The sequence below is a fragment of the Argentina anserina genome, chromosome 1, assembly GCF_933775445.1.
Source record: "Argentina anserina chromosome 1, drPotAnse1.1, whole genome shotgun sequence".
Taxonomy (NCBI): Eukaryota; Viridiplantae; Streptophyta; class Magnoliopsida; order Rosales; family Rosaceae; genus Argentina; species Argentina anserina.
The window spans coordinates 4,499,998-4,523,468 of record NC_065872.1 but is presented as its reverse complement, the minus strand read 5'-3'; the positions used below and the strand labels follow the sequence as shown (position 1 = coordinate 4,523,468).

The 23,471-nt window shown below is 40.0% G+C and overlaps 4 protein-coding genes and 1 non-coding gene across 6 annotated transcripts; 3 read left to right on the top strand and 2 right to left on the bottom strand.

Moving 5' to 3' along the window:
- Window positions 1-747: 747 nt before the first annotated feature.
- Window positions 748-3,480, top strand: LOC126786490 (protein FATTY ACID EXPORT 2, chloroplastic-like). The gene is made up of 3 exons (XM_050512330.1): window positions 748-1,195; window positions 2,655-2,789; window positions 2,962-3,480. The coding sequence occupies exons 1-3, from the start codon at window positions 775-777 to the stop codon at window positions 3,099-3,101; spliced, it is 696 nt and encodes a 231-aa protein (XP_050368287.1). The 5' UTR covers window positions 748-774; the 3' UTR covers window positions 3,102-3,480.
- Window positions 3,481-5,227: 1,747 nt separating this feature from the next.
- On the bottom strand, window positions 5,228-7,259 carry LOC126789538 (protein TIFY 3B-like). 2 transcript variants are annotated; one of them, XM_050515729.1, is made up of 5 exons: window positions 7,071-7,259; window positions 6,312-6,420; window positions 6,020-6,206; window positions 5,878-5,935; window positions 5,228-5,792 (listed from the first exon to the last, which is right to left on the bottom strand). In XM_050515729.1, the coding sequence occupies exons 1-5, from the start codon at window positions 7,169-7,171 to the stop codon at window positions 5,639-5,641; spliced, it is 609 nt and encodes a 202-aa protein (XP_050371686.1). In that variant the 5' UTR covers window positions 7,172-7,259; the 3' UTR covers window positions 5,228-5,638. The 2 variants fall into 2 exon arrangements, with proteins under 2 accessions (XP_050371686.1, XP_050371694.1); XM_050515737.1 differs by having other exon boundaries at window positions 6,312-6,414; window positions 7,071-7,256.
- Window positions 7,260-16,262: 9,003 nt separating this feature from the next.
- Window positions 16,263-20,684, top strand: LOC126786915 (uncharacterized). Its single transcript, XM_050512877.1, has 10 exons — window positions 16,263-16,510; window positions 16,841-16,897; window positions 16,991-17,058; window positions 18,062-18,272; window positions 18,352-18,449; window positions 19,127-19,199; window positions 19,293-19,352; window positions 19,458-19,508; window positions 19,613-19,691; window positions 20,172-20,684. The coding sequence occupies exons 1-10, from the start codon at window positions 16,436-16,438 to the stop codon at window positions 20,246-20,248; spliced, it is 849 nt and encodes a 282-aa protein (XP_050368834.1). The 5' UTR covers window positions 16,263-16,435; the 3' UTR covers window positions 20,249-20,684.
- Window positions 20,685-22,032: 1,348 nt separating this feature from the next.
- LOC126792359 (RING-H2 finger protein ATL65) lies at window positions 22,033-22,803 on the top strand. The gene has a single exon (XM_050518804.1). It carries the CDS (start codon window positions 22,100-22,102, stop codon window positions 22,688-22,690), a length of 591 nt encoding a protein of 196 aa, XP_050374761.1. The 5' UTR covers window positions 22,033-22,099; the 3' UTR covers window positions 22,691-22,803.
- A 434-nt stretch (window positions 22,804-23,237) lies between these two features.
- On the bottom strand, window positions 23,238-23,311 carry TRNAN-GUU (transfer RNA asparagine (anticodon GUU)). Its single transcript has one exon. It is a non-coding gene; the product is annotated as a tRNA-Asn (tRNA).
- Window positions 23,312-23,471: the final 160 nt, after the last annotated feature.

The window sequence follows — 23,471 nt, the reverse complement described above, 5'->3', positions numbered from 1 at the left end:
TGATGGACATTACCCTTATAGAGGAAATTCAACATGCCTTATCCACCATTTTTATTCTCTAATGAAATGCAATTAAGTAAAAATATATGGACACAATCTTCATAAAGCTATGGTTATGATCAAAGTCGAAAAATACTTGATCCAAACGGGAACTACCCGTACCATAACCCACAGTCAATCACTCACGACCCATATAGTTAACATATAAGTCAATATATGCAAAATTATAAAGAGGATGTATCATTTAATGACTATTTTTTACAATATACTCAGAGTTTTACTCAAGAACATAATGAAGGTAGTAAAAGTTTTGTACCTCATAGATAATTTATGTTGTTCTAAATCACTCATGTAATTTCATGTTTAATATATCATATGTAAATAATACGTGGTGACCTAGCCTCCATTTGAGTGTATATATATATATATATTAAGTAATATTTTAATAATGTTCGACGATTATTTCATCTCAAATTAATATAACTCATTATAAACTAATAGTTATATAATAATTTCTTATGACATATAGTAGATAATTGATTAAATAAACATTTCATAAAGTTTCATTCAAAATTTTCATGTTATTATATAAATTTCCATCCATTTATTTAATTATTTTTTTAAAATCAAATTTTTTCTAAAATTTTCATTAAAATTCTTAATTTTCAAATTTTCGATATTTGCTTTGTCGCCGAAATTTTAGTCTGTCAACGATGAAAGTATGAAACAAATAAATCCGATGGAAGTTTAGACTCACATCGTCACATTTCTCACATGGCAGAGTTGTGCGTTTCTTCTCAGTCCTCCTTTCTCCTCCACCGCCCCATAACCCACAACCGCCTAAACCCCCGAACCGCCCTCTCTTTTTCTCTAACCGGCGCCGGAGCTACGCGCCTGCGATTCGGACCGTCCTCCGATCATGCTCGTACCTTGAGGCTCGGGGTGGTCTCCGATCCTTCTGCTCCCAGCTTATTCACCGTTGATTCGGGGACCAAGGGTATAGTCATCGAGCCCGAGATCGGCGGCGGCGACGGAGGCGAATTTGGCGGCAGAGGCAGCGGTGGCGGTGGTGGCGGAGGAGGTGGTGGTGGTGATAGTAACGATAGAGGCGAGGAGGGAGGTGAGGATAGTAGCGAGAGAAAAGGGATGTCGATGTCGCAGAAGCTAACCCTAGCTTATGCTGTGCTTGTTGGAGGTATAATCTAAAACCCTAGCTTTGCTTCAAAGTTTAGCTTTTTTGAAATTGCCGAAAGTTTGTTAATCACTTACTTCTGTTAAATTGTGAAGATTTAAAATGTAATGTTGGATTAGACTGTTGGAAATGCATGAATTTTCGGATTGGATAGTGTTATGTTGCATTAGCTTTGTAAAGTTGTCATCTTGTATTAGATTTGCGAAGATTTCGAGTGTGTTATGTTTTAGTGAAATACATGGATTGTGAGTAGGTTCCGGGCCTGAAGTGGTGAATTGGTTACTTTCAAGAGCTGTGTGTTTGATTGGTGATTTTTAATGTAGTTTGCAAGGTTCTGGTTATGTGCATTGGGAAATTGGGAGTGACCGTGCTGCAGCTGTTTTTGTTTTGGAATTATTTGTTTGTATTGGTCGGTTTTCTATTGGCTTGGCTTGTAAAATTAATTCTGGTTTCAGTTTGGTTGGCTTTAGTGTCCGCTGGTGTATACACTTGATTTCTGCTTTTGTTCACCTGTGTTTAGAAGCAAGCTAGGTAGGAGTTTGCATTTCAGCATTCATTGAGTTGGTGTTGCACTTGTTATCCAACTTGTGTAACAAGTAACAAGTAATTGATACATCCCATCAGATTGAGCAGTTACCAATCAGAATGTTACTGAACATAGTGTTACTCAAGAACCACTATCATCATTGATATCATGCCACAAAATTTAAGGACATAGAGTATTAAAACACCTTATTTAGGATTACATTGTTATTCCGGTTTCAGCCAGGTATGCGAGCAATTTGATTACAGTTTTGAATTTAGAAAAGGTGAGACTCATGTCATGAACTGCAATTTTATGCATTTCAGGTGTGTGATTATTGATTAGTTTACTTAAAACATTGCAAACGAATGTCTGCATTCTGCAATTACTGAATCTGTATTAGTTTACTCATATGTACTCTGTACTTAAAAGTTGACTTGATTATATTCAAGCATCAGGTGAAAGGCTTTATATGTGATTTTGTCATTGTTTTTATTTGGGCAAGCTATTTAAGTATCATGTACCAAACAAAAGCAAAGTGTCAAAGATTATCGAGAATTATCTTTCAGATTGAAAGTTTTCTTACTCCAGTATCCTTTTTCCTCAAGAATGTCACCATGTCTTAAATACCGTGGGGTCTTACCTACTGGAGAAGGTTTCTTCCACAAGGAGGTCTAGATGGTGATGTAGATAACCTGTTTGGATTCAGTTCTTTAACTAGCATATTGTGTCCCAAGAGTGGACAGATGAAAAATTTTCTGGAATGAATGATGATCTTTTGGAAAGAAATGACCAATACAAGTACATCAGTCTATTATGTCCAATTCTTATGCATATCGGCAGGTCCGTTAACATGTCACGTTTTAGTTTTTTTTTTTAAGTTCGTATTGAGTCTGTGGCATGATTCTATTGGACTCTCACAGTTAAGTTTGTTGACAGTGGGTGGCGTTATGGGCTTTTTGAAGAGTGGCAGCAACAAGTCACTGTTGGCCGGAGGAATATCAGCATCCCTGCTCTTTCTTGTTTATACTGAGCTTCCTAAAAGGACAGTTTTTGCATCGTCCCTTGGGCTTGGTAAGTAATCATCTGCTGTGCTCAATTGTTACATGTTTGAGAACTGCACTGCTAATTGCTAGTTTAATTGAGAGGATTTTCTATATGGACAAATGCTGCGCTAGTAAAATATTTATTTATTTGGTATGCAGTTCTCTTCAATCTTAATGGTTTACACTTTCTCCTACCTCAGGGCTGTCTGCTGCCCTTCTGGTTGTGATGGGCTCTCGTTTTAAGAGGTCGGGAAAGATATTTCCAGCCGGCGTTGTATCTCTTGTTTCACTCATAATGACCGGTGGCTACTTTCATGGAATTATACGTGGCATGCACTGAAATATGCTCGATGTAGTAACACGAGTTACTGTGATGTTTTGGATCTTTCCCCCATTTTTTCCTAAATATCTGGTATCTAATGCCAGATCTTTTGGAGTATGAGCAACTTCTAGGCTTTTGACTGTAGGATGTGGTGCTTGAAAGTTTAACTTTTACGATGAAATTTTAAGTTTGCAGATCTGTTTTGTATGTGTTTCAATTTCTGTTGCCGTTTTTATTCACAAATCGTCTCTGGCTGGCTGACTCCGTAGCCAGAATTGGTTTATTAGAACTTGAAATCTGTTGTGAGGTTGATCTGTTTGCTGTATTTCTTTTCCAGTACAATGTGTTCCCATAACAAATAGGCTCATGTCCATTGGTCGGTCTGATACCTGCCATCCAAATTCAGCTAAGATCATGGTGATATGATTCGTAGATTACTAAACATCGACAGAAATCTTTGCAAGCTCACAAATCTTTTATGAAGTTAACACAAATTACTGCTTATGATCGAAAATAGCTTCCCCTTCCGCTTTTAGGAGCTCATCAGCAGCTTTCAACGATATAATGTGTTCCCATTGTAATGGTAATAGTTAGGCTCGTATCTTTCCTCTGTTTAACTTTTTTTTTTTTGAATGACATTCTAACATGCTTAGGCACCTCTCTCTAATTAGTGAGTTAATTGAACATAATTCTTATAGAAACAGGATATTGCTTGCTGTTAAAACTTCAACATTGCCTTATTCTATAGATATGTACTTCTTGTTCCGGGATATTCCAACCGGAAACTTCGTACGTATCCGAACGTACTTTCGTAGTTTGCCACACAACCATACTTCAGCAGAAATAAATAAATTTATTCATTTCATTACATAAGCGTGGGGAATTATTGAAAGGAAGAACGAACATTAGAGACTTAAAAAAAAACTTTAATATATTGAATTACGATGCTCCATCAAACTAGAACGAATCTAAATAGATTTTTAGATATAATAACGTTGTGCTTGTATAAAACGACTGAACTCTGCCCCAGTGCCTCATATTACCGAGAAATTATTATGTCCCCCACGTTGCCGTGATGTAGCACTGCGCTTGTTTCATCAAGGTGGCCGTCCCATTATCGGAAAATCTGAGATCAACCGGATCACATTTGGCTTCAAGACAATCTCCTCCCAACAATGATAACAATTTTGCCTGAGGCACATAACGAGCCTTCACCTCAAGTCGAGAACCCATATACCCCCTCGTCCTGTCGTAGTTGATTGCCTTTGCAACCTCGAGTTCATTTACACTGTCCTCGCCGGTCACGAGCTTCACATCAAGACGTGTCTGGCTCCCCTTTTTCAGAACAACCGGAGCAGGCGGCGTCAACGTGAGAGAGTAGTTCCGGTAAACGGCCAAGACCTGGAAGACTTTGATGGAAAATGTGACACGTCCATGGTTGGTGGCGAGAAGAGTGATGTCCCACTCGGAGGCAGTGGCGTTGAGTCGAGACGTCACCGTCGCCGACTCCACCAGCCTGAACTCGGGGGGCGTAGATCTCAGAAACAAAACAGTGAAGAAGAAGTGAAGCCAATCAAGGCAGATACCAAAATGCCCCCGATCGCGATAATACATTTGAGTTTCTCGGTGTACTTATCAGCGGGGTGAGTCGGCCTCGTGTAGCCGGTGCCGCCTTGAGAAGTAGACATTGAAGACTCGTTTTTAAACAACGCACGTAGGGCTTGTAGAGTTGTAGTAAGTCCGGCACCCTATTCATTCTATATATAGGAGCTTAAAGGTGTACGTGTGTATCCTTTTACTAGTTAGGATTCCCTTATTTGATAGCAATCGATAGTATAAATCCGGATCAAATTTTGCATTTTTTTTTCAATTATATTTCTTTCCTTAATTAATTGACTATATATAATAGTAATTACTTCCCCCTGTAACTATGGTACCAGAGGATATTCCTATTTGATTTATTTTCCTGTCGCCTCTTTGGTAACGCTACGTCGATCTCCAAACAAGTACATGTTTGAAACAGCTTTAGACTTGATTTGTGCTCTTCCAGATCTGTACGAGTATATATTCCATCAGGCGAAATGTACATTACCAGTAGCGATGTAGAGTGTAGACCAAGTGGAACTGTTAATACTAAAACTATCCAGACAAACGGGCAATGATACTTAATAATCAACACGCAACAACAGTGTAGTTCGTTATTTGATCTAGGCAAGGCTACAATGTTGCAAACAGTCATATGCTAGACAATCCAAATTCAAATACAGTTTCAAATGCCTAGGCATAACCGAGGACACATGATTACAATTTCTCAACTAGCAACTGAACAGAGTCCTGACCCTCCATCTGTCCCGAGGTTCATTCTCTATGCTCAATTGCTTGGGAGAACTTGTAAGCATCTCATGCCCGATAACATAACACTAAACAGGCAAGTGAAACACACATATCACAAGTTACATAGTTTTTACCACAAGACCGTAGAAATATTGAGAGTTAAATGAAGACAGAAGTTTCATGTCATCCAGAAGTTCTTCATAAGAGTTCAGGGCTTCAGGCTAGGCAGCAGAACTTGGTTGAATTTGTTCCTGAGCCACGGCAGATTGTTTAAAACAACCCAAACCGGAAGAAGCATTGTTGCTGAGGTTTGTCTTTGCATTATCATCAACCGGTGTATCTGGTGAAGCAGGATACGGACTCTTGCTGCCCAATCTGCAGCAACAAAAACAGGAAGAAAACTAATTAATGTTCTGTAAACTTTAATTTCTTCAATGTGATGACTCATAACGGGGAGTACCTGTCCCTACGCTTCTCCAGGAAGCGTTGAAGAGAGTGTCTCCTTGCAATTGGGAATTCTGAACCAACACAGAACATAGAGCGTGATTCATAAAGCCATTTGTGTTAGTAATGATGCCTTAATTTAGTAAACCAAATATTACCAGCTTGCAATTTACATATGGAGCTATTCTGGTCAGGGTAGAGCTGGACAACTGGTGAACTAGGAGCAGTAGAAGAATTTGACCCAGTTTGTATCTGTGGACTTGAAGGACAGCTGTTGCCACTATTCTTTACATCAATGACCTTTTCAGCAGCAGCTGCAGCAGCCGCAATAAGAAGTTCGCGAACCTAGCAAGTTAATAAGAGCAGGACAGATTAGGTTAAGTGCACAAATGACCCAGTACGTTACGCAACTTGTCTACAAAATTAAGGTTATTGAAGTTCAATCCACACCTTTTCTGCAGTAACTGCATCAAAGACACTAACACTCCCGGCATAGAAGATTGTAAGCTGAGCTGGAGCACGAGTTGGGATACTAATTGCAGATGGCTTGTTTCTGGCCCTCAAACATCAAATAATAACAAAATGAGTTTCTGTAAGCCACATGACCTAGCTAATTGAGTAAGAAGAAATACGGAAACATCTTCTATGTGTAACACAAATTAACTTGAGCATTTCACAGCAGCAAAGTGGTAATAATCACGGCAGTAAAAGTGTCGAGTTTCTTGCAAAATTTGCACATAACTAGCTCATCTACTTCTCTTCTTTCACAAATTTAAAGCATCATTGTTCTAACTGATTTCCAGATCAAATCCGAGATCCAAAATTTATCAGCTGCTACTGTTTTCCAGCATCATAAATCACAATTGAAAATTCACCTAGAGCATCATTCAACACCCTACTTTAGCCAGATTGCTAACCAACAACTACACAGCCTTGAAAAAACATGTGGGAACACAAATATGAACAGTGCATTTCAACTGTGGGGCTCTCACAATCTCACAAAGCTAAACTGACCATATCTTAATCACAAATAGCCAAAGTTCCAGTCTTTCCTCACAAATTCCTCTCAACCAAAACTCCAAAAACATAAACTTCTCAAAACCCATCAAACCAAACCTCTAAATTTTTCTTCATCTTCACAAATTGACCTCATGCAACCACTAAAGCTTGTAAATTTGTAACAGAAATCACAAATGAGGGCAGAAGTACCTGTTGCTCTTAATGTTGGGCAGATCATGACTAGAGGGCTCAAGCTCCATAGCTTCTTCTTTGGGATGCTTCACATCTCCAAGCTCAAATTTTTCACCCATTTCTTCCTCTCTTTTGCTTTCTCTGTTTCTCTCTTGTGTTTGCTTCGAAACTTTCACATAATAGAAATAAGCAAAAAACTTGCTCCACTGGCTACCAAACCTTAATGATTCCTCAGTTTTTTATTCTCCCACGTTTTAAAGACCGATGCTTTTCGACAATTTAATAACGTTAATGCCAACTCTACAAAGCCTTTTAAACTCTTTTTTTTTATAAAGGCAAACAGTACATAAAAAGTGACTCATTCTTAATTCTCATGTTTTAAGTTGCAAAACAATCACAACAGTATATGAATTTGTAATTTCGACTATAAACATGTACATGCCTATCTACCGCAATTTAGTGTGTTTCCGTCAAATTTTGAGGGATAAATCCGTCAATTAATAATTAGTTATTACTATTAATGTATAAGAGATGAGGTCCTATTAAAAGAGGAAGAGAGAGTTTTATCTCATTCTCAGCCTCTTCGTACCAAACCCCGTGTGCATGCCTCCGTCTCTTTCTCTCTCAATTTTTCCATTCAAACCCAAAAGACCTTATAATTTATGAGAAGAGGGAAGCTCTTTATTAGCCTAGTGTCACATCCCGCCAAATTTAGTCATTTTTACCTTGAGTATTTTTGAAATAAGCATGGCTCTAGGAATGTTGCGGAGAATACTTGAGCATTCTAGGCGCATCCGGAAAATGGCGGAACTCTAGAATTCTTTGGAAGTTCATAAAAGGTTCTAGAAGAAGTTGGAAGTTTCCGAAAAAATGGGGAAGTCTTGAGACATCTCCATATTTCTCTAGAACCATGGTGAGACTAAGGGACCAAAACCACTCTAGAAGTCTCTAGATTACTCAAGGTAACTCTTAGACTTGTGTAGAATTCTATATAACCAACTACACTTGTACATAGTCCTAGAATTCTCTAGAACTATAGAGGTAGGATGATGAGGCCTATAAATAAGAAGACACCCCTCACATTTGAGGTATTAAGTAAGTTGCTTTCAAACATACTTGTAACTACTCTTGTAAGCTTTCTTTACTTAATATAAGTTCTCTTTTAAAGATATTCTCTTTGCCTTTTAATTGTTCTAACCAGGTGTTGCGAGAGTAAGGGTGACTTAGCATAAGGGACATGCTAAGGCTGCACAAGTGCATAGCAAAGGAGTAACCTTGTGACATGTGGTATCAGAGCCGGAGTTCGATCAAGAGGCTAGATCGACACAATGGCGAAGAATGACAATCTTGCTGGTAATGTTTCCGACGACACGCAGGATAGGAGTCGCAAAGAACTTGTCGATCTGACTGTTCCAATGAAGGAACGACTCAAGGACGTGATAGCTTCAATCGACTTACGACTAGTTCATGTGGCGGAGAGCGTGAGTGGCATGGGGGCCCAGGTGGAAGATATAGGCCAACATGTGGAAGGCTTAGAGGCGGAGGACGCAGCTATCCACATTGCGATCAAGGGCATGATGCTCAAGCTAGAAGAGTCCTTGCAGGGCGAGATGGACAAGATTCGCAAGGAGTTCATAGGGGAATTTTCCCGGATGCGTGAAGTTCATGAAAAGGAGCACAATAGCATGCTTGCACGCATGGAAGAGATGCAGGCAGATTCTGCACATATGGAGGCAATACAAGCAGATCTTGCTATATGCAAGCGCGCACTAGCCACGGGGGCTAGCACTAGCAGCCCCGTTGAGACCAAGCGAATTGAGGTGCCAAAGCTAAAGAGCTACATAGGGATGTGCAACGCTCGAGAAGTAGACAACTTCTTATGGGTGCTATATCAATACTTCAGGGCCGTAGGCATCACGGAGGAGGATGCCAACCGCGGCTCTATATCTCACCGACACCGCCATGCTTTGGTGGAGGAGAAGGTGAGGAGATTTCGAAAGAGGTACGTGCACCATCTCTACCTTTGATGACTTTGTTAAAGAGATTAATAGGCAATTTTATCCCGACAATGTCGAGGATGAGGCAAGAGCTCGCTTGCAAAGGCTCAAGCACACGGGGCCTATTCGTGATTATATTAGAGATTTCACTAACTTGGTGCTTGAGATCCTCGACTTGTTTGACAATGATGCTCTCTTCAATTTCATCAATGGTCTCCAATCATGGGCCAAGACGGAGCTTAGGCGACGTGGAGTGCAAGACCTTGCCACCGCCATAGCCGTGGCCGAGGGTTTAGTTGATTTATCAAGTTCAAGAGAATCCACCAAACCAAAGGAGAAGAAGAGCAGATATGTCAAAGGTGGAGGAGACAAAAGCCAACGCAAGGATGAGCCCCGCTGCGAGAGTTACTCGGCAAGATTCAAGGATAAGGGCAAGCAAAGGGGCATGCGGAGCTCGGACAAGCCTAATGACAACAAGTGTTTCCTTTGTGACGGTCCGCATTGGGCGAGATATTGTCCATAAAGGAGAGCTCTAAGCGCACTCTTGGGAAGTCATCAAGGCGGGAGTGAAGCCGAGGGTGGTGATGAAGGTGAACATTTGGGGTCTATGTAGGTGCTTAATGCAATCCGCTCTATACCTAAGGTATAAGCCAAATTTTTGCTCTTCACCGATATCAGCATAGGTGGGAAGCCAACAATAACAATGCTTGACACGGGGGCAACCCACAATTTCATTTCCATTGAGGAGGCACGCTGGCTAGGACTAAAGGCGAGCAATGGAATGGGCTTCATTAAGGCGGTTAACTGACCTTCCCGCCCTATACAAATAGTAGCAAGACAAGCATGAGAGCTAGGTGTGGGAACCTAGACTTCTTGATGGTGTCAATGGATGACTACAAGGTAGTCTTGGGGTTGGAATTTCATGACCAAGTCAAGGTGTTCCCGGTGCCATTCACCAATAGTTTGTGCATCATGGATGGCGAAAGATAGTGCGTGGTACCGACAACAAGAGGTGCAAAGCAAGACATCAAGGTGTTGTCAACATTGAAATTCAAGAAAGACATCAAGAGGGAAGATGAGAGTTACTTAGCCATCCTTAGTGAGTTTGATGATGAGGAGCCAATGCCACAAGATGCCATGCCCAAGGAGGTATCAGCAGTTCTTGAGGAGTTCAAGGATGTATCACCCGCAGAGCTTCCCAAGAGACTAACCCCAAGGAGAGAGATCGACCATGAGATAGAGTTGGAGCCCAAGACTAAACCACCCGCCATAGGTGCCTACCGCATGGCGCTCCGGAATTAGCAGAGCTAAGGAGGCATTTAAGAAGCTTTTGGACGCGGGGTTCAACAAAATCACAGTAAAGAACAAGTACCATATTCCTCTTATTGCCGATCTCTTTGATCAATTGGGCCATGCACGCTACTTCTCAAAGCTGACCTTCGTTCGGGGTACTACCAAGTGCACATCACGGAGGGGGATGAGTCGAAGACCGCATGCATCACAAGGTACAATTCTTATGAATTTCTGATTATGCATTTTAGTCTAACTAATGCACCGGCGACATTTTGCACCTTGATGAACACATTATTCCACCCCTACCTTAATCGGTTTGTTGTCGTCTACTTGGACTACATAGTGGTAAATGGCAAGACTTTACAGGAGCATGTAGAGCACTTGCGGGAAGTGCTTAAGGTATTGAGGGAAAACCAGCTATACATCAAGATGGAGAAATGTTAATTTGCTAAGCCAGAGGTGTCGTTCTTAGGGAACAAGATCAAGGACAACAAGCTTATGATGGAAGATTGCAAGGTGCATTCCATCTAAGAATGGGAGCCACACACCAAGGTATATGAACTAAGATCTTTTCTTGAGCTAGTTAACTATCACCGCCGCTTTATCAAGGGATACTCGATGAGGGCCGCACCTTTAACTGACCTTCTCAAGAAGAACAAGGCATGGGAGTGGACATCAGAGTGCCAAGAAACCTTTGAAGACTCGAAGAAGGCGATATGCGAGGAGCCCGTGCTTAGCTTACCCGACCATGCCAGGCCATATGAGGTGAACACTGATGCTTTTGACTTTGCCATTGGCGGAGTTCTCATGCAAGAGAGGCATCCAATTGCTTATGAGAGTTGGAAGCTCAATGACATGGAGTGGCGCTACACCGTGCAAGAGAAAGAGATGAGTACCATCATTCATTGCCTTCGAGTGTGGCGACATTACTTGCTTTTGACCAAATTCGTGATCGTGATCGACAATGTAGCAACAAGCTATTTCCAAACACAAAAGAAGCTAAGTTCAAAGTAAGCAAGGTGGCAAGACTTCTTGGCGGAGTTTGACTACACGATGGAGTACAACCCTGAGAAGGCAAACGTAGTAGCTGATGCCTTCCGCAAGGCGGAGTTTGCAAGCATTTCTCAAGTCACTAGCCCGCTAATAAGCAAGATCAAGGAGGGACTCAAGGCTAATCCTCAGGCACAGAGCCTCACTACCTTAGTCAAGGAAAGGAAAACGCGGAGGTTTTGGCTAGAGGGAGAACTTCTCTATACCAAAGGCTACCGCATCTATGTACCGAAGTGAGGAAGCTTACATAAGGAGCTTATCAAGGAATGTCATGATTCTAGGTGGGCCGGCCACCCAGGTATGAAATGTACACTTACCTTGTTAAAGTCCATGTATTATTGGCTTAGGTAGCGGGACAGGGTCGAAAAATATGTGCGGACGTGTCTAGTTTGTCAACAAGACAAGGTAGTCCAACATCAGACATGGGGGCTTGCTTGACCCCTTGCCCATTCCCGAGACACTATGGGAGAGTGTCTCTATGAACCTCATCACTTGCTTGCCGAAGTCCGAGGAGTTTGGGAGCATCATTGTCATAGTGGACAAATTTAGCAAGTATGCAATCTTTATGGCCGCATCAGTTGACTGCACAGCCGAGGAGACAACAAGGCTATTCCTATGCAATGTAGTCAAGTTTTGGGGAGTTCCAAAGAACATTGTCAGCGACAAAGACCCACGTTTCACATAGAGATTTTGAACGGAGCTGTTCAAGATGATGGGATCATACTTGAACTTTTCAACAAGCTTCAATCCACAAAGCGACGATCAGATGGAACACGTCAATGCTTTCTAGGAGCTATACTTACAGCACTACGTGAGTGCCAACCAAAAGGATTGGGCCAAGCTTCTAGATGTGGCGTCGTTTTCTTACAACCTGCAGCAAAGCGAGCCCACCATCAAAAGTCTTTTTGAGATCATGTTGGGACAGCAGCCTACAACCCCTCTATCCCTTGCCACTCGCTATGAAGAAAAGAGTCCAGTCGCATTCAAGTTCTCCAAGTCATGGCATGAGTAAACTGAGTTAGCTCAAGCGACATTGCACAAGGCTGCCAAGAGGATGAAGAAGTGAGCATACAAGAAGAGGAGACATGTTGAGTTCAAGGAAGATGACCATGTACTTGTGAAACTCTTGCCGCATCAGTTCAAGACATTGAAGAAGGTGCACAAGGGCTTGATCCGTAGGTATGAAAGGTCGTTTGAAGTTATCAAGCGCATAGGCAAAGTTTCATACAAGCTCAACCTCCTGCCCAAATTGCAGATACATTTGGTTTTCCACGTGAGTATGTTGAAGCCCTACAATGAGGACAAGGAGGACCCATCAAGAGGAATATCACATCGGGCACCTACAACGATTGTCACGAACTTTGACAAAGAAGTCAATGAAGTACTTACAGATCGAGTCATTCGACGTCGAGGCGTGCCAAGCTATAAGGAGTACCTCATCAAATGGAGAGGTTTGCCCGATACGGAGGCAAGCTGGGAGTCCGAGGATACGCTTTGACAGTTCAAAGACAAACTCTAGCTATACAAGGTGCAAGGCGCGATGAGGGCATCACGGGCTTAGGTGGGGGAGGATGCCACATCCCTCCAAACTTAGCCATTTTTACCTTGAGTATTTTTGAAGTAAGCATGGCTCAAGGAAGGTTGCGGAGAACACTTGAGCATTTTAGGCGCATCTAGAAAGTGGCAGAACTCGTGAGAATTCTTTGAAAGTTCATAAAAGGTTCTAGAAGGCGTTAGAAGTCTTCGGAAAAATGGGGAAGCCTTGGGACATCTCTGGATTTCTTTAGGACCATGGTGAGGCTAAGAGACCAAGATCACTTCGAAAGTCTCTAGAATACTCAAGGTAACTCTTAGACTTGTATAGACTTGTGTATAATTCTCTAGAACCAACTACACTTGTACATAATCCTAGAATTCTCTATAACTATAGAGGTAGGATGAGGAGGCCTATAAATATGAAGACACCTCTCACATTGGAGACATCAAGTAAGTTGCCTTCAAACATACTTGTAACCACTCTTGTAAGCTTTCTTTACTTAATAGAAGTTCTCTTTTAGAGATATTCTCTTTACCTTTCAATTTTTCTAGCTAGGTGTTGCGAGGGTAAGACTAACTTAGCATAAAAGGATGTGCTACGGTCGCATGAGTGCATAGCAAAGGAGTAAGCTCGTGATACTAGGGTTCATCCTCACTCCTCCCACAAGATATCAATCACAAAGCCTTGCTTTATTGAGTTTTTTTTCCCTCTACTAACATGAGCTTTTGTAATATATGAATTCTATTTTAGAATTAACTAGTGAATCAACTTTCAAAATCAACACCCAAATCACCCAAACATTGAATTGTTGCCTTGCTGGTGCATATTAGAGTTTTATTTAAAGCTTGTGTTCATGTTTATGGCAAAGAAACCTTCATCATCGAGACCCTGGTACCCATATCTATGCCTCAACTTTCAATATGGTATTTGAAATATTTCATTAATTGTGGTTTGAAGAAATTTTCCTTGGTTTGTGTTTCGCATCCTATAATTGGATTCAAATCAATCTTGCATTTGTAGTTGTAGTGGTGCAAGAGGGAGACAAAGATGAAAGAAATAATGCAAACACTCTGAGACTTGAGATGGAGCTATATAGAGAAATCAGAGAATGGTGGAAACCCAAAATTGTCCTTTAAGAAATGATGAGTTGACGGTGTTCTTGACGCCGTACACTATAATTTGGTAGAATCTAAAATGTTATGTACCAAACTGAATTCTTTAAAACTTGATGTACCAAAATTAAGAGTAGGTCATTTTTCATGTATTGTTCTTAAAAATTTGCCTTCTTCGAACCTTCCCTACTACATGTCGCATGTCACCGATTCGATGTTCTATGGACCACTTGATCATGTAGTTGAAATTAAGGTTCCTAAATAGTACTTTCTTTTAATATTTCATCTTCATGGATTTATGTCCATGATTTATTTCACCCATAATAAATTGAATCCTATATAAATTTGGGTGAAAAGGATGTAAGGTGATGACATGAATTACATTATGTAAGGTTCACATAGGGCCGACCTTGTGTCTAAGGAGGCTTAAGGCGGAAAAATATTTTGAGGCTCTTAAATAGATGCTTAAGAAAATTCTAAACACAAATAAAAAATCATCTACTACATATTAATAGCTCACAAGTTTAAATTTCATCAAATTACGATTATTTTATGATGTTTTACATGCTCTATAAACAAAATTGTGAATGAATGATGATAATTTGTTAGATTTAATATAGAAACACACTAATTTATAAAAAGTTAGACTATTTTTATTTTAATCTCATGCTTGTTTAGTAGATAATGCTAACTTTACGTTACTAAAAATAATAATTAATAAATTCAACTCTTTTTCTTTTAATTGAGGCCCCTTAAAATGTAGGGCCCTAGTGTCACAAGTTTACTCTTTTGCTATGCAACTCGTGCAGCCTTAGCAACTCTCTTATACTAAGTCAGCCTTACTCTCGCAAACGCACTGCTAGAACAATTGAAAGGCAAAGAAGAATATCTCGAAAGTGAACTTATATTAAACAAAGAAAGAACTTACAAGTATGCTTGATAGCTTGCTTCTTGCTTGATGGAGCAAATGAGAGGGGTGCCTTGCTATTTATAGGCCTCCTCATCCTACTTGACTAGTTCTAGAGATTTCAAGGACTCTGTATAATGTAGATGACTCTAGAGAGTTCTATACAATTCTACACAAGTCTAAGATGAACCTTGAGTGTTCTAGAGAATTCTTGAGTGGTCTAGTTCTTCTAGCCTCTCCAAGGTTATAGAGATGTCCGGAAATATCCCAAGGCTTCTTGAGACTTCTAACGCCTTCTAGGACCTTCCAAAGAGTTCCGCCATATTCCGGATTCGTCTAGAATGCTCTAAGGTAAAATTTGGCTAATTTTGGGGGATGTGACACTAGGCTGGAGCTTACTTGCTCTTCCGGCGGCACTGGTTCATAAGAAATATATTTTCACTCTTCACAATTGATATTTTACATTATGTAAGGCTCACGATAATTAAAGTATGAGATCATGTGAAATTAAACCCTTCCTTCTTTATATGGAAATCGAAGACCAAGTAAATTCTCGAAGAAACAATTTGATATTTTGAGTGGCAACCACATTATTGATCTGTGGTATGATTTCGAGATGCTCTGTAGCTTGTGATTTGTTTTTTTAGGGTAAGTTATAGAATGAGATGTTGGAGTGAACTAAACTAATGTCGGGTAAGACACTCCTTTCAGTTCACTATCAAAAAAGCTAGAGATAATTTTTTATGGTCCATTTTTTATTGTTTGTGTCAAAATTTGAAGATATGAGGCGACATGTATACATTTTGAAATTTAAACTATTATGATGCCTTTATAGTTATAAGACAATACAATAAACGAAGATTGGTGGCGTGACTGGCGTCTCTCACTCTTACACTAACAATAAAGATCATTTTACATATTGAATATTCATACATGAGATGATCTAAAGTTCTAACATGATAATATTTACCTGTATTTTCTCAAACAAACAAAAAAAATTTACTTGCCTGTTGTTTTCTCTTTCAAATATCTGATATAATTTTTGACCCATTAACGATAAAATACCAAATTAGATTGTTAGCTTCCTTCTTTGAGTGTGTTTCTTTCCGTATGTATTTAGAGAGACAAACTTTGTAACCGATGTTATTGACCACCTAGGTCATGATGTTTCAGACAGTAAGATTTGACTTGATAAAGTGCCGAAAGAGGCTTTAAGGTGTTCTTTGAGGCTTTTATTTGATGCTGTTAACTTAGGGTGTCTGGAGGCACCACTATTTAATGCATTTTATTTTCATAAAAAAAACAATAAAATATCAAATATTCTGGGTGGGTGACCCGAACTCTACCGGGTGAGAGACGAGACTTCCATCGAAAATTCGAAACAATGAGACATTATCTACTAAACGATCGATCAGAATGAAATGAATATTTGATCTGTATATATCGAAATCGATCATCCCCAATATTTATTTGAGGGAGAAAAAAAAATGGAGCCTCCATCATTCCAAGAAGCACCGCGCTGCGACGTCTGCAAATGCAGCTTCAACGCTTTCCGGCGACGGGTACCCACTTCAATTTTCCGATTTCTTCATCGAATCTGATCAATTTCTCACTTGCATGGCTCTGTTGGATCTCAAAGTTTTGTACTTTATCCACTGTTTCCAACTGGGCCAAATTCAAAGCTCGAAGCTTGATGTTCATGCCCAAAAGGGTCTTTTTTGTTTACTTCTGTGATGATGATCTTGATGTGTTTTGGATTAGTAAATATTCGTTTGATGTGTGTAAAGGGGTGTTTTTGATGTAAAACAAGTGGGCTTATAGGTTGTGTAGTGAAAAGATACTATTTTTGGAGAAGAAGTATTTGATGTGGTTTAGCTTTTGATTTGATGCAGCATCATTGCCGATCCTGTGGGCGGACATTGTGCCATGAGCATTCGGCAAGCCAAATGGTGTGTGTGTTACTTGTATTGCTTGCTTCAATTATCAGTTTTACTGATTTGATCATCCTTTATTGAGCAATTGTGTGTTTGTTGGAAATGCAGGCTCTACCGCAGTTTGGCATTTACTCACCGGCTAGAGTTTGTAGTGATTGTTTTAACGGCTCCTCCCGGTAAAGTGATTGTTCCTCTTTTTGGACTCTGCAGATATTCATATATAGACATTTTCATTGTGCTGTGTTGTGGTTCTCCTTTGTTCATCGAGTAGGGAAATGTTAGTTCAAACTAGATGGAGAACGCAGGTTGTTAATGTTAAATTTGTTAGCGAATCCTTGTTTCAAAAGATGGTATTTGAGTGATGCTTGATGATTTGGAAACTTTGTGATATTATTGATATGTCAATTCTATATAATCTACCTAATAGAGTTGATCAAGCATGGAAATAGCTTACTCGTGCTGCTCAGAGACTTATGACATCTTATTATTCTTGAAAACTGTGTGAACTCTGAGACCGCAGAAATCTATCAACTAATTAAATCAGACAACTAAAGAAGCAAGCTTTACAGGAGTTGGATACAGAAAAGGTTCATATAACCCAAGTGTCAGGTTATCTCATTTCCTTGGGCCCGGAAGCTAATGGTTTACTAAGGTCACTGGTTGTTAAGTAGCGACACAGATGTCTTTACTAGGCCTTCATGGATAAATGTGAAGGAAACATGGAATGAAAAATCACATTTCAGTGTTTGGTGGTTCATTCGTAGCTGCTGGCCAGATGCAGCACGTAAAGTATTCCTAGCCAAGTGCCAGGATACTTATGGCATGCCATCTATTATGACTATATCATTTAAGAAATAATGTAGATTTAGCATCATTTGGAGAATTTTGTGCATGCTGCTCAATTTGTAGTTATTCACGTACACTTGTGCTTCATACTTTTCTAGTATCCGCTGGCTGAAAAGGGTTATGCTTACTGCTTGGTAAAGATAATTGAAGACCTTGCGAGCTATTACTTTACTACCTAATCAATTACTCCACTTAGATGTGATCCTCATTCTTGTTTACTTGCGACTTTAATCCTTGCTTTCCTTCGTCTCTCAGCTGTTCTACTTTTTTAGTTTATTAGTAAAAATGATGGTAAAGTAGTATTTATGTGTAACTATGGATTTTAATTTGCAGACCCGCCAAAGGTGATGTACAAGCTTCTTCAGATGCAACTGAATCTATAACAGCTTCTGTTTCTACATTGGATATTGGTGGTGGTGCAGAATCAAAGGCTAAACCGACTATACAGTCTCAGCCTGTGTCAGCAGTACTAGAGTGTAAGTGTGGAATGCCCTTGTGTATTTGTGAAGCTCCAGCCCCATCTGTGGATGCAGCCCCTATACAGGTATGTATACTCCAATTCTTTTCTTTTGGATGTCTGTGGTGGCTTATATATTCTCATGCCCTATTTTTGTTTGTGGCAGATCAAAACCACACCCACTCCTCTCCCTCAGTCTCCAAAAGTAAAGAAAACAGAAACCGCTGTAAAATCCAAACCTTCTACTTCAAACAGCAAGCATGGGTAGGTTAACTCAATTGCTTTGTTTTCTTTACCTTCAATATTTATTCACCTTTCATAATTAATCACATATATGTGATTCTAACGTATTGATCCAGTATTACTTGAGAATGGGGACTTTGAAACTTGGAACCTCAGTTGGTCAAAATCTGTGTTAGTTTAGAAGGTTAGTTGTTATAGCAGAGAAAGAAATATAAACCTCAGGAAGTGTCTGGCTGGTTGTCACGTATAATGCTGCAATGTTTGGTTCTGGCTGCTAGGTTTAGACATGTGGTTACTGGAGAAGCATGCTGCCTTACTAAGTGGAAATTGGTGTTTCCTACAGTGACAATTCTTCTCTTGAATGGAAAAACAATGGTGTATCTGGCTATGAGGAGCATTTATATTTCTATCTATCCCGATGTTGATGTGCATATAATGTCTGCTTTAGCTTGGGTTCAGTAGTTGGAGTGGGTCGGTCGTTTAAATCAAAAGTTAGTTTGTACTTTGTAGCAAGCAAAATAGAACAAGCTGAAGTGAAGTAGAAAAGGCCAAAAGTCCATTTACGTTGTGGTGCATCATCATTCTGTGGTGTTTAATTATTACCCAGTTTAGCTTTCTCCTACTCTCCTACAAGAAAAAAAATCATGTAGTTATTGTTGTGAACTCTTTTGTATTAATTTCTTTTGAATATTTTGCAGTTCTGTGTTCAATCTTGGTCAAGCGAACAATGGAATTCCTGATAAGAAGATAGATTACGAAGTCAATGGGGAGGTATACCTTTTAGAAGTTCAAATTTGTCACAAAATGCTGAATTATGGTGTTAGTTCTCCTTGATAATGATTTTATACAACCTGGTGCTTTTAGGGTATGAGAGAAGCTATAAAGAATGGTGATATTGATGCTGTGAAGAAGCTTCTGAGTGAGGTATTAAGATGTAGAATAGAATCAACATTCTAAAAGAGGTATATGCGCTTGAATAAAATCATTATTGGAAAGCAGATCTAAGAATACGTACTATGATTTTGGCAGGGTGTTAATGCTAATTACCACGACAGGCAAGGGTTTTCTTTGCTACATTTAGTATGTGATCTCTCTCTCTCTCTCTCTCTCTCTCTCTGTAGTAAGCATCCTCTGCGTGCATATATGGTTCCGTGCCTAATAATTTTATTCTGCTACTGTTATAGGCAGCAGTCTTTAACCAAACTGAAATAGCTTTTGCCCTCATGGACTCTGGAGCAAGCCTGGACTACAAGAATGCACAGGGTAATTTTCTTGACCCTCTTAATATGTACCTTTTAGTTGAATTTTTCATTATGGAGAAGTAATCATTAAAGATAACGAGTTATTTTATTCACCAAAATAAAAAAGGCTTTACTAGGCATACATAAACATTCAGTGGAGGGAAATTATAAACGGCCACAGTACTAAAGATGAAATTTCAGATTTGATGCTGACTAATTCTAAGTCCACATGGTTGTTCTTTTTGTGAACCTCTCCAATCATATGCCAAAGAGTTGAAGGGAGAGCTGGTGATGATAAAAACACCTTTGTTTTCAGACTAACTCTGTTCATGTTTGAACTCAGTTGATAAACTGTTCCTTTCGTTGAATTTACTCGTAGTCGAACCATTTGCTCACATTTGGATCAGCCAAGAAACTAATTGGTAGCTACTCGCTAGTGGGCAGCTGCATATATCAATAGCTCACCTCTTGACACATTAGTCTGACTAATTTTTGCATACAGGAGAAACGCCACTGGATTGTGCTCCTGTGACATTGCAATACAAGATGCGACAGAAGATCGAAGAAGATAGAGTGTGAGAATTGCGGCTTGCCCTGTGTCATCCAAGAGAGTGATTACAAACATTTAAGCTACGTGTGCATGTCGATCATTTGTTTCAACTGGAGAGTGTTTTTGACACTGTCTGTTGTATGATAAGCATTGACAAAGGAAGCAGGCTGGAGTTTCTTACATTACAAAGCAACAGAAAACGAAACTTTACTCCATCCGAATGATCCGATTGTGAAAGAAACCTCTTGTTAAAACTTCATCTTAAATCTGATTGTAATGGGCAAGTTGAATATAAGATGTAAAAGTGGGAAAAGGGGATCAGCATCACCCTATCCTGTACCTTTATTCGAATCTTGAATAGATTTTTGTATTGATGTTTGGTTAAAGATGAAAGACTATATGATCATCATCACCTTTAGTTGTCTAACTTTTGTGGCTGTCAGCAATAAAGCAAGGGTCAGAAGTGGGGTGCATTCTTATCATAACTTGCAGTGAAACTGTGGGAAAATTTGGAAGGCTTGTAGTACCAAATTTGGTGGGATATGACTTGGATTGGCCTCATGCTGGTTATAAAAACATGGTTTATGAGTCATGCTACTACTTATTTTTGGGGAGGAGTCATGCTACTACTTATTTTTGGGGAGGAGTCATGGTCAAGTATGTATCTTTGCCAACTTTGGCTTAGCTATGGATTTTTAAGTTATAGGTGGTAGTGTTGGAGTGCGGGAGTGACATTTTGCCAAACCTGTTTGCAGAAGGAAACAAAAAAGGCAACAATTTTAGATTAACATATCCATTCAAATAGACTCTGAATCCAACGCATATGAATTAAGAGAAAAAAAATCAAATCCAACACGTGTGTTAAGGAAAATTCAAATGGATAATGGATTGAGCGAGACCAAGTTTCTAAAAGCATGGAACAGATTACTCATCTATTGATGAATGATGACATTACCTATCTTTTATGTTGTAAGTTGATTCCCGAAAACAATAGGAAACCGCCTATTATACTTCCCCAGTTTCTAATTCTTGCCCTTTGTTCATAAGTAATGAATCACAACCATATTCCCTTGTTTTGATGCCCATTTGAATTATGTAAGCATCAAATAGTTAGTTATCACATCAATGTAGAACATACTGATTTTATATTGCAACCCTTATAATTTCATTACTTTAACATAATTATTAATGTATAAAAAAAGAATAATAATGATAAAATTGTGCAAAAAATGGTCATACTTAACATAAATATCTTGCATCCTAAATTGATGACCAAGTTCCATAGTGCGTATACTCCCATTTGCTTGAGCATCACTAAGATTACCTCATCCGAACAACCTGAACTGATTGTCCCTGCTACATGTAGCTGTTCTCACAAGTTCCCGCCACAAAACATCAGCAAATTGCTCATTAACTCCAAATAACAAACAGAAAAGAAAAGAAGAGAAGAGAAGAGAACAAAAAAAAAGTTTGATCAAGCTGTTATGATCATATCCCACCTGCTTTTAACTTTAATGATGATGTATATAAAAACTATATATTATAATTTCATCAACCTAATCTTCCTTCCTCGGTTCCTCCTCCTCATCATGAATAATAAATAAATACAATTATATTTGATAAAGAAAAATTAAAAAAATCACAGAACCACCGTCCAGAGTGAACTTGACTCGGATGCGCACCTCTCACCGTGTCTGACACCGCTTACGGACGGACCTCACTGACTCGGGGATCTTATTCGTCACACCAGTGCCCCCCGGGCCCCACACTCTTTCCTTTCCCAACCTCTATATAAACCAGCTGAATCTCATTCCCAACTTCCCCTTCCCCTTCTTCCTTCCTTCATTTCTAGCTTCTTCTTCTTCTGCTGATTTATTTTCATGGGTTTAATAGTCGTCGATTCAATCTCGTCGTCCGACCTCTTCGTCGGCGACGTCCTCTACAAGGCCGCCTTCGTCATCGCCGTCCTCAGATGGGCCTTCTACTGGGCCCTCAGGCTCCGCCGCAGACTCCTCTCCGACGAAGACGAAGACTCCGGTCTCTTCCACGCCGAGCTCGACGCATGTACGACGTCTCCTTCTTCATCGTCGTCCCAGCTGATCAGAGACAGTTTGATAAGGACGACGTTTGAAGAAGTGACGAGACGACAGGGGAAAAACAGCTGTCGTGTCGACACCTGCGCGGTGTGTCTGAGCCAGCTTGAGATGGGGGACGAGGTCCGGGAGCTGAGGAACTGCTGCCACGTGTTCCATACGGAGTGTATTGACAGGTGGCTGGACTACAACGGACGTGATGGCCACGATCACGGCGCCGGCGCCGGGAGTGAGGATAATCACAAGACGTGTCCGCTGTGCAGGATGCCGCTGCTGACGTCGTCGCAGATCGAGAGCCTGAGCTGGGAGCAGAGGGCTCAGCCGAGCTGGGCGGTGGAGAGACTGCTCTATCTTTTTGGGGAGGATCTGGTGTTATAGTGTTTCTGATTTTTGGAGTCTGGATGTGTAAATTGTGATTCTTAATTAGTTAGAGAAATGAATAAATACTGTAGAATTTTGTGAATTACTTGGCCCCTTTGGGGCTTTGTTCTTCTCTGTTCTTGTGAAATTGTGATTACAACAAAGGGAAAAGCAGCACTACTTGAAACTCCTATAACATGCAACACCATTTAGCCCCAGTTTAACCAAAACTGACATATAATTGATATAAAGCAAGGACATTTTTCCATAATGCTTGCAATTAGAAATCTTGCTTCACTGAAGTACTAAAATCAATGCTCGACGTTTACCCAATAGTTTATCGCTTTATCAACCCCAAAACAGTTGACTTGAATTTAATTGGTACTCTTTGATTAACACTTGACCATAACCTTCACAAACACTTAAAGCATTAAGTATCAAAACTGATCATCACTCTTTCTAAGAGGATATAAGAAAAATTGAAATGCCATCACCACTGGTCCACTATGGTCTGAATAACAGGTGAATTTAATTGGTCAACACCTAAGTATTATTAAAAAATAGCCGCTAGAAGGAGGGTTCGAACCTCCGACCTTGTGGTTAACAGCCACACGCTCTAACCAACTGAGCTATTCCAGCAACTTGCTATCATATTGAGTCAAATATATATTATTAAGGCATCAATATCTTTCAGGAAATCCAGAATCAGCTTCATTTCTACTTTTCTTGTTGCGCGGAGTCTCATTAGACCCCAAACCCCGGAGTCTGAGGAGACAAAGTTCCGGGCTCTGCAACTCCC